Here is a 15,211-nt window from a genome sequence, read left to right as displayed (position 1 = left end):
GGCTCTCTTTCCTTTTTGGCGAACTTCTACTCATCTTGAGCATTTTATACTCATAAAAAAATGCTAATACTAGCATAGATATGGTGCACAACAATATAAATGGTCAAGCATGATGCTGGCCTTTGTTAATTTTTACGATGTTGAAATGTAAAATACTGATTTCTTGTATTTGGATCATCAGATTTATTACTAACTAATTAATGAATAAAGTAGAAAAAATAGTATAAATAAGGGTGCATTGTTGAATGAGCAAGCAAAATCGGAGATGGATCACATTAATGGTTTCGATTTCTTTGGGGAGCTTCCATGATACGATACATTTTCTAAAATTTCCTCGATTATCCTATTAATTATTTAATATTTAATTATCATATCTTTTCCATATTTTATTGATTCACCATATCTTTTGCTTAGGATATTATTATATTTGATTTACTAGATTTTGGTAGGATATTATTGTATACCCACATATTATAAATATGTGTAGCAGACCTTCATATTATTCAATCAAGAAATATCATAATTTTCCTATTTTTATCGTCTTCTTTATTTTCTGCAAACATTAGTTTTGGAGCTGATCCCGCAGAAAGCCCATGACTTCTACCTTTATCCTTCCGTCGTTGACCGCTCATCGTCGCCGGAATCTTGTTAAGGGAGTGCACCCCTAACAATTGGTGCTTTCATTGTCGTACTCATGGCTCGTCACACCACCGAGGATATCGTTTCCCTATGTGATCGAATGACAGCTTTCTGCAATAATTAAACATAAGATTGGACGCGATGGACGAACTTGAGCAGCCCATTTATCAACCCAGTTCTCATCCTCCACTTACCGCCATGCCCTACAACTACGCCACCCACCACCGTACACAACCACCGCCTGTTGCGGAGTTTCCCTACTGGCCAGCGCAGCCACACAGCTTCCACAGCGCCGAGCAGCCATGGCAGCAGACGTACCTTTGTGGTGTGCCCTTGTGGGGGAAACCGCTGCACAGCCAGCCCCCAAGCCCGAACACACAACCTTCGCAGCAACCTCCTGATCCACCGGGTTGGCATCGCGCCTAATAGCTGCCTGTGGACCACTATCAGCAACCATCGAACACGTATGGTTGGAATCATGATCAGACTGCAGGAACCCCTAATTTGTCTTGGGATCCGCCGCCATTGATCCAGCCACCGCAATTGTCACCACTGCCACCACGGTCGCCTACCTGCTGGAACCCGCCAGGACAGCAAGCTTCGCAAGGATACCCAACATATGATCAGTCAAAAATAGTCATATATCCGGTTAGTATATTTTACCATAGTAGTTAATTTTTGAAATGATATGGTTTTGGGCTGGGCCAAAATGGTCATATATTTGGGTTTTGGGTTGGGCTAATATATCCGGTTAATGTATTTTACCATAATAGTTAATTTTTGGAATGATATGGTTTTGGGCTGGGCCAAAATGGTCATATATTTAGGCTTTGGGTTAGGCTAATATATCCAGTTAGTGTATTTTACCATAGTTTAATTGAATGTTATTTATATTTTGATATTACAGGCACTTGATCTCGTTCTTATTTTGGAAAATTTTAGAATTAATTCCACCATTGATGTTATGGCAGTTGAGATTAGTAAGTACTAAGTGGGATGATACAATTAAGGATCGAGAATTCTGTAGGCAACATTCGGATAAGATTAGACCCCCACTATTAGCGGTAAGCATATGGAATTCACCGCATGAAGGGAAAGAAAAACAACATCATCGTGAGACACTTTTTCAGTTTCGCACTCTAACTGAGGACTTTGTGGATGAAATACAATTACAGCTCAAGGTGCCAGGAGTGCACCACATCATAAGCTCAGTGGATGGATTCCTTATGCTAGCCACCGGTGAGAGTGAGTTTAGTCTTTTAAACCCGTTAACTCAAGAGCTGAGGACAGTTGTCTGTCCTATTAGTTGGGACAAGGTTGGATTTGCAAAAGTCAAGAGATATTTACAAGATAGTCTTCTTGAGTGATTCTCGTTGTGCAATCAACCTATTGGGATTAGAAGAGTGGAGATACAAACCTTTTAGTAACAATAGGTTTAGCTACAATAAGTTTAATACTTGTCTTGTGGATAAGAAACAATATTGGCTTGGACATGACACAAGAAAGAAAGATGTCATTACTCTTGTGATTGATTTTGAGACAGTGGAGTTCTCTACTATCTCTCCCCCTCCTTTCCTCTGCTATCCAGATGAAGAGGACGTCTTCGAGTGTATCCAAATCTCGGAACAGAATAGGAAAATCACTCTCTGTGTGCGGAAGCGTTTCCTACAATGCTCAATGTATGGGTAAACAGAGAGTATCAAAATTATGAGTGGAGACATATGGAGAGCATGGCCTTTCCTGGGCATTATGACTTTGATTATCAACATGACTACCGTCTGATTAAACTTTTCAGAGATGAGGATGAGGAGGAAGGGGACAGAAATACTAATTGTTTGATGTTGTTTCGTGATCCAGATATAATTCATTTTATGTATAATGGCGAAGTTAAAGAAAAGGTGAATTTGGGATATCATTTTGACGAAGAGCTTGAAGTTTATACCATCCTCCATCCAACCCTCCATTCCTTCTTCATAAGTAGATTGGAGTACAAGTGAGTCTGCTAAATAGAACTAAATATAAAGATAGATTTTCCTAATGATCTATTTCATTGTGCAGGCCAAAGAAAGAGGTTCAGGAGTGCAGGCCAAAGACAAAGGTTCAGGAGGCCATGAATGATGAAATATAGATTGGAGTACGGGTGAGTCTAATTTGCTATATTAAATAAATATAAAGAAGATTGTGCTAATGATCTGCTTCACAGTGCAGGCCGGAGAAAGAGATTCGGGAGAGGCCGTGAATGATGAAATACTGGAATTTAATTTTGTTGTTAAAAGAAACTGAGGATGTCCATGGTGAAACACTGGTATTGTTGCTGTGTTTTGCAACATTTGCTTCACCTCTCCCCTTCTCCGTTCATTTTAGGCATATTTTGAAATTGTTTTCGAGTATTTTATATTAAAACATTAGGGAATTGGTATTTTGCTAGTACCTTATACTCCCTATGGAAGAAGAATGGATAGTTCTTATATGATAATGCAATTTGTGGATAGTTCTTAGATGATAATGCAATTGGTATTGGGAAATGGACTAACACCTAAGGAAGAAGAATGGACAATTGTCATTTGAGAAAATTATTTTATCATCTTAGCAGAAGTACTATTAGTTCAATGAGAGGTGATGTCTCAAGGGTATGGGATTAATATCTAGTCAGTGTATATAGACATAAACAAATCGAACCGGACCGCCGGTTAACATGCGGTTCGGAACCGCCGGTTCATGAACCGGAACCGACACCGGCGGTTCGAACCAGCTGGCGGTTCGTCGGTTCAAGCGGGCCGGTTTGAAACGGCTGTTCAATGGTTCCAACGGTGGGATTCCGGTTAGGGCGTAGGGTTTAAGGCTAGGTGTGCAGAAAAACCGGTGGTTTCTGACGAAAACCACCGGTTTCTGACGGTTCAGGTGCTTTTTCAGGTGGCAGAGCATAGGTGACAGTGTATATGCTTGAAAACCGGTCAAAAACCACTGGTTTTGGCCAGAAACCGTCAGTTTCTGTCAGAAACTATGGACTGAACCGTCGGTTTTGGACTAAACCCCGGTTCAGGAGGTAAAACGGTCGAATTTGAAATTTGAATTTTTTTTATTTCTTCCAGTTTTACTCCTATAAATACCCTACTCCCCCATCATTTTTACTCACCTCATTCTTGTGTTAACAAAGATTTCCTTCTCTCAATCTCAATTTCTCTATTATCTCCTTATTCTCTCTAATTGCTCAAGTTGTTTACAAATTACTACTTACTACTATATTTGTTGTGTTCGTAATTTACCATTTATTCAATACTCCATATTCCATACTACTTTTATTTTGCACTATGTCTTCTTCTCGTGGTGGACCGGGAAGTAGGGATTGGGGCAAAGGAATTGCCCAAGATCAAAGTAGTCGTCCCTCAAAATCAAGGTGACTTAGTCGTCGAGAAGTTATGGAATAGGTTTCCCGAGTGGCGGCTGAACGCATGCAAGTAAGTTCTAAAAAATGAAACTATTTTTACAATTCATAATTTCATTAGATCGTGTTTTTTAATTTTTTTTGTGTTCCTAATTAAACTTCAACTTATATAATATATATAGATAGAAGAATATTATAGGACCGCCATGCTACTCGCTCAAATGCATCAAGGTGGGAGCGGGGACTGTGGCTCCCAACAAGATGACGAGTACGACGTGTCTATATCATCGGACTCGGACAACAATGATGATAGATCTCATTCTCGTATTCCGTCTAGCACCGGCGGAAATGAGGACATGACTCCTCCTCCTCCACCCACTAACACTACAAAAACTTTGAAATCTGATATTTTTGTTAAACACTACAAGAAGGTCCAGGTGGTGATTCCAAATCCTCATGGTCCGCACTCTCAAAAAGGTCCTGGTGGTGATTCCAAATCCTCATGGTCCGCACTCTCAAGAAGAGACATCGTCGTTTCATGCATATTGTAACTATTGTGATAAAGTCTACAAATTTGCGAGCGGTGGGAGATATGGTACCCTCCATCGTCATTTGGCGACAAAGCCTCTGGTAGAATGTGACACTACTTGTACTCAAACCCAACTAAACTTCAAACCCGCATAATGCGTGGGTTAACGCTACTTAGAATATTAAATAGAATGAAAATATTTTGGGCCGTGCGTAATGTTAACACTATAAGAAAATTAAAATTGACTACATGCATAGCTATGAAATTAAATATATTCAATATTTATAGGTTTCTTTAATAGATCCTTCAGTTTAAATAGTACTCCACTAGTCGTATTTGATGTCACTTAATGCTTAGTCAAGTGAAATGGACTTGCAGAATCCATTGGAAGATAATAATAATAATGAGCGTAATTATTTTTTATTCTCTTCTTACTAGTCAATTGACAAATGTGGATTCCATAAGGTTACAGACCAAACAAATGAAACATGATTTCAATATTGTTTTTTCAACCATAAACAACCTTCAAAATGTTATCTTGAATAATACTTTAAAGCATTCAATATAAACTTACAACATTAAAGAAGAGTGGAAGAAAGAAAGAGGGATTTTCTGTAACCCTACCATATTTCTTTTCTTCTTGATATAAACAACTACTCTTATCACATTTTATGCCAAAAATCGAGATTAGGGTAGGCGAAGCTCGACTTGTAAGAAACGGGGAAGGGGTTGTTGCACGAGCAAGTCCCTTCTCGTCTTGATGAAGAACGTGCGGAGTCATATTTGGATTATGGCGACCGCCGTCTTGATGAACAACGAGGAAGGAGAGGAGTCTCGTTAGAGACAGCCCATCCAAAAGGACATATAATTCCACTCATATATTATTTCAAAATCGACTTAGAATCTTACTTTATATTCCTTGTGATTGCGATTCTTTCAGTTTACTTATAACATGTAAAGATACCATCAAACTTGGTGGACAATCTGGAGGAGAAAAAGAAGATCGACACTAAATTAGATTTTTTTCATACATGTAGATATATTAAAAAATATTTGAAATCTCAGATCAGATTATTACTATAGTAGATTAATTATGAAACGAATTGGATTAAAAATTACTGTGAAATCTCAAATCAGATTTATTACTACTATTTAATGAATGAATATATTGTTTCCTTTCTAAGCACATGAATTATTATATATAAATAAGGGTGGTTTGTCAAATCAGATTCATTACTAATTTATGAATGAATAAATTGTTTCCTTTCCTAGGTAGAAAAGTTGTTATAAAAAAGGGTGCATTGTTGAATGAAGCAAGCAAAAGCAGAGATGAACTGCATTAATGGTTTGGATTTATTTGGAGTGCTACTACGAGAAATCACTATAGATATACTCTCCAGACTTCCCATTGTTACCCTCGTCTCCAAGGCATGGCGCGACACCATCGAGTGTGATGAGGCCCATCTTTCTAAACGCGAACACGAGCACGACACTTTCTCACGAGTGTGACCGGATTGCATATGAAAGGACTTCCGAACGATGGCACAAAAGCAACATTAAACCCTTGACCGGCGAGCTATCCGGGAGGAGGGGCTTACACTCTGCCAACACGCCAGAGCGGCAAATAGTGGTGCTGCTTCCTTATTCTTCCAACAATTTGTGTAAGAAACTGGGCATCCGTGGACGGGAAGCTTTACTAGGTACAAGATATGGAGAATATTTGCTCGTTCGATCTTGAAACAGAGGTTTTTACCAGTTTCCCGGCCCCACCTAGTCCTGATCCTCTTCGAATAGGTTGTTTCTTGAGGAGAGTGTGTGTTTTCAATAAATTTCGATCACTCTTGAACAGAGTACAAATTTTTTAGGCAAGTAATGAAACGAAACCACTCAATCAAGAGATCATATGTGTTAGGGAAATTAGTGATTCATTTTCTTGTTAGATAGAATCATAAATGGACTAACTAATATTAAACTCGTTTGATCATCTAATCCTTCAAATACTAAATCATATGGTTTAGGTATATCAATAGAGCGAGTATATAACATTAACAACAGCTAAAATTGCCCAAATATATATACTTTCAGTCTATTTTCATAGTTTAACATATACTAGTAACATTTACATACAAAAAAGTGCACATTGCATTCTTTCTCCAACTGAACTATATGCCAAAAGTTGTAGTCTCTACACTTAATGCAGAATTCTTGAATGTATTTATACATAAAAACACTCTTCATAAATTATAACAGCTCTCACACAAAAGGAACGTTGGATCATCAGATGTTAAATCATATAGCAAGCTACGAAGCACAGATGATAGCAAGGGCAAGTGGCAGACGAAGAAAAAAATCGTAGTAAGAGCATCTCCAGTGGGCGGATGTCCCACTCGGACATCCACTAGGACATCCCAAAAACACCTCATGCCACGTCACTAGGACTTCCCATCCCACTGCCACGTCACTAGGACATCCCCTGCACAATCCGCCCTTCCCATCGCCCTTCCCACTAGGACTTCCCGCAATAAAAAAAATCACAATAATGTAATTACGTAAAAACGGAATTATAATTTTGACACGGAATACGGGAAAGCAAAATACGGGCAAAAATACAGTCATAAAACATAAAAAAAAAACATAGTTAGAAAAAAACCAAAATACATAGTCATTCAAAAAAAGAAAAATACATAGTCCAATATCCCCGGCTCACTCCACGCTGTCCTCGTCGCCCGTGCCGGCCCCGTCGTCCCCGCCGCTAATCTCGGCGCCATCATCTCCAATGGGTGGCATCCCCAAATCGCGCCGACATCCATCGACATCCTTCAACATCCTCTTGTACACCGGATCGGTCGTGCTATGCCACCTATGCATGGTCCGGACCAAGCTAGTCGTTAACTGCGCGCGGGCGAGTCGGTCGATATCTTCTGGGGGAGCAGGGGCCTCCGATTGGACCTCGAACGACCCGCGGTTGCTTCCCCTAGCCCTCTGCTGCGCAGCCTTTTGCCCAACCGGGCGACGACGGCGGCGAGAGTCTGATTGAGGTAGCGGGGACACTTCGTCGGCTTCTGGGAGCTCGTGCGAACTAGCACTGCTGCTGTATTCACCAGAAGCGTTGATCTTCGTCCGCTTCGCCCAGCCAAATTCGACTCCCCCACAAAACTTTGGGGAATCCTTCACCACGAGAAAGGCCTCCCACTGATCGAATTGTTTGAACTTCAAGGCTCTGTCGGGGTACTGAGTAAAGGCACGGTTCCGGACATCCTCCTCGGACATACCGCTGCTTGCCTGGCGGAGATTGTTTTGGTAGAGGCCCGTAAATCGACTAAGCTTAGGCCTCAACCGATCCCATTGTTTCCGGCACTGTTCGGGAACGCGACGCTTCGCCCCAACCGGTTTGTGTGCGTGGTAGGCTTCAGCGATGCGATACCACAGTCTGTCAATATGTTGGTTGGCACCGACATAGGGATCTTCGACTACTGAAACCCAAGCCTTCGCAAGCGCGACATTTTCCCACGGGCTCCATACCGTCCTCTTTCCCGTCTCATCCTCATCCTCCTCCTCTGCCACCGTTCGCGAGGAAGAGCCCGGGGCTTTCCCCTTGCCCTTGCCACGTCCCTTCCCCCTGCCTGGAGTCTCCCTGACTGGAGATAGCCCCAACTCCTCTAAAGAGAAAGTTTCCAAGCTGGTGAACTGAGTCTCCGGAACATAAGTGGAAGGGGTATCAGTAGACAGCATATCGATAACTGGCCGATAGACATCGTCCGCTTGTGGGCCCCTGCCACCCCCTCCCCCCGCCATCATCCCCGACATCATCCCACCCATCCCCATCAAATTTGGGGTCATGCCCCCCATCCCCATCCCCGGCATCATATTTGGGGTCATGCCCCCCATCCCCATCCCCATCCCCGGCATCATCATATTTGGGGTCATGCCCCTCATCTCCGCAGCCCTGGGCATCATACCACCCATCCCACCCATCCAATTGTACATATAAGGGGACATCATCCCACCCATTCCACCCATCCCCGACATTGTCGGAACTGTTGTCGCATTTCCGCTAACGTTTCCCTCCAGGTCGATGGGAAACGCCGGAGTCTGCGACTCGCTCGTGGCAGGGGAGTTCCTATCGTTCTCCATTAAGTAGAAATGAAATTTGTAGTAAAAGAAGAGAGAAACTTGTTAACACAAGTGGTGCGAATGAAATGAAGTTCAACGAGCCGTATATATAGAGTTTAAAAACAAATTAATTACCGGACGTCCGCCCGCCCGTCGCCCGCACGTCCGAGGACACCCGACGTCCTCACGCGACATCCGTATCCGACCTTCGACGCCACAATGGCGGACGTCCCGGTCGCCCGTCGCGGACGTCCGCCATTGGAGATGCTCTAAGGGCTGAACGTTATACTTACTTCGTCTGCAAATAATGGTCTCATTAACTACTTTACTTCAATAAGTGGTCTACACATTTCACTAACTCGTCTCAATCACGATTTATTACTAAACTATAACTCATAATCCACTAACTTTCTTTATTTATTGCTAATATAATTCTTAAAACTCAGACTAAGTCAAAGTTAGACAACTAATCACATATAAAGAATATACATAGAAGTATTTTTTAAGTACTAATTGAATAGCTCAAAATATTGTTATAAGTAGTGGTAAAAAAAGGTAAAAATATTACTTGAGACAACTACAAATTATTCAATGTGAACACGTCAAACTCTAATTCCAGGATAAAAACTCTAAGCCAACATCTTAAACTTGAAACAAACTATATGTAGAATCCTATATGAATTAAACTACACGGTCAATGCATGACATTTTTTTTTCATATTTTCATTCTTAATTTTTATAATAAAGTATTAAGTCATATTTTTAAAATATATATTTGTATAAATAAATAAATAAAGGAAAAGAAAAGAAAAAAGTAAAAATTGGAATTTACAATATTAAAGCCAGGAAACCTTTTTTTCCACATAGGTAATTAAAGAATATAGGAAAGGGCTTAAGCCCGGGCGTTGGCAACATCAGCCTCCGTGTCCGTGGCCTCAGCTTTACCTCCGGTTATGTTGTTCTCTCGTGTACTCACTCTCCGCATCAGAATTGGACGAACCAAACGGATACTTCCGGGGCAACCCTCGCTGTGTTTTGTAGGGCTTGATCTGAGAAAAGAAAGATACAATATCAATTTTGTTGTCAACATTAAGGGGTGGCACTGGCAGTTCGTTTATTTTATACGATAGACAAGACTGAGTATTTGTAGGAATTAGGATTACATTACATGAATGTGCATGCAACCATGCAAGTTTAGTCTATCTTATCTTTATCTAACTATGCTAGTATGACTTCATATATTTTCACTCCCGAAAAAGATAAGGAGGATATTTGTTCATTCGATCTTGAAAGCGAGGTTTTTACCACTTTTTCGGCTCCACCTTGTGCCCGTCAATTTTTAGGTCTTCCTGTCGGAGAAATTCATTACTCGAGGATAGTGTGTGTTTTGGAGGAGTGGCTCTGTGTATGTGATGTCGGAAGAAGCCATGGAACATATGTGGATATTGATATGTTAATATGGATAATGAGGGGAGAAGGAGATTGGAGATTGCTATGTAGGATACGCTTAGGGGAGATATGCGTTGGTCTCTCCCAATCAAAGTGCTCGATAAGGGTAACAAAATCTTGATGGCATCTAGTAACGGCTGTGGCGAACGATATTGCTACGACATTAACAACACTTCAAGCACTCGAATCGGCTATGTCGCTCTCGGCTCCCTCAATCAACAATATACCTATGCATGCCCTTTCAATCCAACTTTTGTTCCACTCAGGACCTTGTTCCAACACCAAGATAAAGATATCATTCACTCCTTCTGATTTATCGATGTCTTACTTAATTTCTAACTAATATTAAACTCGTTTGATCATTTAAATACTATATCATATTGTTTAGGTTTATCAATAGAGTGAGTATATAACATTAACAACAGCTAGAAATGCCCAAATATAGATATTTTCGTAGTTTAACATATACTATTAACATTTACATACAAAAAAGTGCACATTGCATTCTTTCTCCAACTGAACTATATGCCAAAAGTTGTAGTCTCTACACTTGATGCAGAATTCTTGAATGTATTTATATATAACAAACACTCTTCACAAATTATAGTACTACTAAACAGCTCTCACACAAAAGGAATGTTGGATCATCAGATGTTAAATCATATAGCAAGCGAAAAACCACAGATGATAGCAAGGGCTGCAAATACATATACGACCGATTTTAAGGCGTTCGCATCATCAGCCTCCGTGGCCTCAGCTTTACCTCCGGTTATGTTGTTCTCTCAGGCTCCGTCCTCTCCTATACTCAATCTCCGCATCAGAATTGGACGAACAAAACGGATACTTCCAGCCGTTTCTAGGAGCCCCCATCTTCGAGTATATGTCTTCATCATCGCTTAGGATGTGGCTACTTGGCAACCCTTGCTGCTTTTGTGGGGCTTGATCTGAGAAAAGAAAGATACGATAGCAATTTTCTTGTCAACAAGGCTTCATTAAGGGGTGGCGTTCGTTTATTTTATACGATAGACAAAATTGACAATGCGTACGATTGAGTATTTGTAGGACTACGTGAATGTGCAACCATGGTTTAGTCTATGTTATCTTTATCTAACTATGCTAGTATGACCCAAGGTAGACACCCCGAAAAAGAAAAGAGACAGAGCAAATTCACACAGCGAATCGAGTATGCATATGGTGTAATCGAACCTAGTCAGCATTCAATGAGGGAGCATGGCATCTTTTTTAGTTTTTGAAGATACAAAGAGGCAAGCATATCTACCTTCGGAGCTGTTGTACGAGCCGGGAAGAGTCGGTCCTGCATCTCCGAGCTGCAGAGCAGTAAAGCCTTCTTGCCTCTTGTCTGTCTCTGTCCTCTCTCTTGATGCTGCATTTAAGATGTTTCCATCCCCAGGGGGTTTGTCGGAGGTAAGCGGCGTCATGCTGAAGGAGTCGTCCGACACGTTTGATATCTCAACATAATGTGCTGTGGTGACGATTTCATCAGCACTGAACCCGAAAGAAGCCCTATAAGCCTCCAGTTCCTCGGGATCAGGTTTGGGAACTTTCGCCTGCCTGTTTTGGTTCCCATTTCCGCCGTTCGAGTAAGCATCCGATTCTCGGGAGATACTTAGCCTACCACCAGATTGAGAAAGCGCCGACTGGTCAAGATAGAACTGCGCGAACGTCTCGGGACAGAAGAAATTGGAATCCTGGCGCGACTTTCCGGCACCGTCAGCCTCAAGCCCGATATACCGGCCCGACCCGGATTTCGAACGCACGGGCTCTTTTGAAGGACTCCACTGAGAGGGATACTCTTTCTCTGGTGTCATAGAAACGGGAGACCTGAGAGCACTTGCTGGGCTTCCCGGGTAGAGCGAATACGTGGCGTGCAGATCATTTGCAGCGAAGTAACTGTGCCTATCAGCGCCTTTCATATTGGTGGAAGACGAGAGGAAATGGGCGTAAGGCACGTCGGGAGAAGACGGGGTGGTCAAATGCGCCAACTCCGGCGGAGGTGTATAAGGAGCTGTGGATGGCTCAGTTGTGAAAGTCGAGAAAACAGGAGGGGATACCAGCTGCGTCTCGTGGGCGTATGGGCCTGTGACGAACATAGTGGACGAAGGACCGCTGGGAGAGTTGGCAGACAAGAAACAGTTGGGAGATGGAGCTGTAGACGGGAGTGCAGAATTCGAGAAAGAAGCAGGCGAAGATGGCGGAGCATAAAGAGACTGGGGGATTCCGGTCGTCTGATTAGGCAGCCCAATGGCTTGGGGGCCATTCGGCTGATTCGATACTTGGTTCCCTTCGGGCATTCTTGATGCGGGCACGATCCGTTTTCCGCCTTTATTTTTACCAAAACAAGAAAGTCCAGTCCAACAACCTCCCCACCTCTTGCGCTGCAAATAAAGTAATACCATTAGCCATAATGTTCCATCAAATAAAGAGATGCTTTAAAAGGGAAACACAATCCGAATGAAAGAATCAAAGCAAAGAATTTGGAAGTGGAGCCATAGAAAACAGGCGTTTTTCGAGGCATGGATTATGTGAACTTCTAATAAAGTTTTTTATTCTCAATGAAATCAACTTATTTTGTACTAATATGAAATGATATGGTGACATAATAACTATGTGACAGTAAAGTAGAAGACTAGAAGTGATCAAGAATAAATAAATAAGTCATACTAATTGATAGATTTATGTATGTTTAAGGATTTATTGTTTTTATTAGTGATACTAATTGGTATGGCTGTTTACATCACAAGAACTCGGATTTATAAAAGATTAACGGATGGATTTGCAGGGAATATACATCTATCGTCGAAGTACAATGACAGTTGATATATCATACAGCCGACTACTGAAGCCACAGATCACAACGAGTCACATGGCATAAGTTAAAACGACTATCTCTAAAGGCGTGCACCACATTAATATCGCATACCAAATCAGGATGTCAATCAAGCCTGAGAAAATATTTCTTTTTTTTTTGTATCTTTACGAGTTTAGTATCTCAAACAAGTAGGCGATTAGGCCGTTGGCAGTTCTACAGTATCTAACACAACACCATATCAACGTCTCAAATACTAAAATGGATAAAAGCATATACGACACTCCACAAAGCTCATGATCACAAAAGCATCGAAGCAAGACAGTTGTAAATTCCATCCCAGGCATGCAATCAATCACAGGCGGAAACAATAAAAGCTTAGGGTTCATAATGCAATATACCCGGGAAGCCGGTGCTTGCTGTGGCTGCAGAAACCTAATCTGCTCCGACGCCATGGCCAAGTTGGGTTCGAAGGCACAGCACAACCAAAATCTTTCGTCTTAACTCCTAATAATGGGATTAGAATCCACCCAACTCACAAATTGTTGAGGACACCTTGTAACTCCTTTTATATCTCCTCTCTGTTATTCAAAACACAAGAAATCAATATTATATATGAAGAATGCACTAAACAAGCATACTTATATCAAGAAAACCAATGATAGCAAGATAAGTACTTAACTTCTACCTAATATAAAGAATTGGCCAACAAAGACAGTTCTAAAGAATCATTTTTTTACTTTTTAAAAAAAAAATACTTTACACCTTGAACTCCCACAATAGAAGCTCACATACTTCCAATTCTAACCCATCCAGATATTGGAACTTGTCATTGAGTTTTTGTCAGTTGTAACAACAAATAATTCCATTCCAATTTTGGACCCAAATATATGCATAATTTTATTTTTTTGTTTCAAATATGCTGAAAGCGACCCCACTAGAAATTAAAAGGAATAAAATTCTTGTTGCCACTACTGAGGATGACAATATTCACCAACTTCCCAACAAATTCTCCTCAACATCACATCATTATATAAACAACACCAACAAGAAAACACGCACACACAGAGTAAAACTCCAAGCTTCAAACTTGCAACAAAAAATAGTAAAATGAGAGAAACCCATTACAATTAACACGAAAATAGCAAGGCCCATCAAATTAAAACTACCAAAATGGAAATATCAGAGACGAATTTCAGTACCTGAGCTGAAAGAAAAGGCTCACATTTCCATTGTTGAGATCTGCGGAAGCGTACTGATAAATTAATCAGCTAATGAAGAAAATACTGTGTGTGTATATGTGATGAAGGTATGTGTGAAAGGCGAAAGGAAAAGCAATGGCTAGATCTAATCTGCAATCTGATTTCTTTCTTTTTCTCTTTCTTTTTGTTCTTTTTGATGGATTGTCTTAGTGTCTGCGAAAACTGCTTTGTTTTTACTTTTCCTTTTCCTTTTTGTAAGAACAAAAATTAAAGTGAAAAAGAGTAAAGACAAAGGGATGGATGACATAACGGCGTTAGAGTGTCCACTATTAAGAGCGTCCACTATAAGGTGGACGCGGCTATAGCCGCGAGCGGGGCGGAAGCGGGGCGGTAGGCGCGGCTATTATAGTGGAGGGGGTGTCCGCGGCGAGGGTGGACGCGGCTGGTGGGGGGGAGGGCGGCGGACGAGGCTTCGCCGCGAGTGGGGCGAGGACGCGGCGGGGTGGCTATAGCCGCGCCTATAGGGCGGCGCCTATAGTACCACGAAGATTAGCCGCGGCGGTTGCGATTAGCCGCATGGTTTGAAATTTTTTTTTTTTTCGTTTTTCATATCTATATAAATACCACTCTCCCTCCTCCCCCACTCCCATTTTCACAACATCCATACACCCACTTTCTACAAAAACACTCTCTACAAAATGCATCGAGAAGACGACGAATCACCCGACACTGAGGAATCAGCAGATTTGAATTTTACCGGTATGCAATACAACGAATATTCGGCCTAATTACCTCGTATTCTAGTTATTTACACTGCGATTATTTAAATTACACTTGATTGAAACTAAAAAATATTTAAAAATGAAAATTGATTATAAAATTTTGGGGCTATTGGAGTTGTCCACTATAGTGGCGGAAATAGAATTTTGGGGCTATGGACAAAAAATTGGGGCTATGGACAAAAAACTGGGGCGGGGCTATTGGGCGTGTCCACCTTATAGTGGACACCCTAAGGCGGACACGCCCAATAGCCCCGCTCCAGTTTTTGTCCATAGCCCCAGTTTTAT

The 15,211-nt window shown here is 41.3% G+C and overlaps 1 protein-coding gene across 1 annotated transcript; it reads right to left on the bottom strand.

The window, feature by feature from the left end:
- Positions 1–10,547: 10,547 nt before the first annotated feature.
- LOC121766085 (uncharacterized protein At1g76660-like) lies at positions 10,548–14,375 on the bottom strand. Its single transcript, XM_042162427.1, has 4 exons — positions 14,145–14,375; positions 13,344–13,523; positions 11,395–12,511; positions 10,548–11,059 (listed from the first exon to the last, which is right to left on the bottom strand). Exons 2-4 carry the CDS (start codon positions 13,395–13,397, stop codon positions 10,875–10,877), a joined length of 1,356 nt encoding a protein of 451 aa, XP_042018361.1. The 5' UTR covers positions 13,398–13,523; positions 14,145–14,375; the 3' UTR covers positions 10,548–10,874.
- Positions 14,376–15,211: the final 836 nt, after the last annotated feature.

Source organism: Salvia splendens, chromosome 14 (genome assembly GCF_004379255.2).
Source record: "Salvia splendens isolate huo1 chromosome 14, SspV2, whole genome shotgun sequence".
In the NCBI taxonomy this organism is placed as follows: Eukaryota; Viridiplantae; Streptophyta; class Magnoliopsida; order Lamiales; family Lamiaceae; genus Salvia; species Salvia splendens.
Note: the sequence above shows the minus strand (reverse complement) of the source record. Positions and strands in the feature narration are given on the sequence as shown.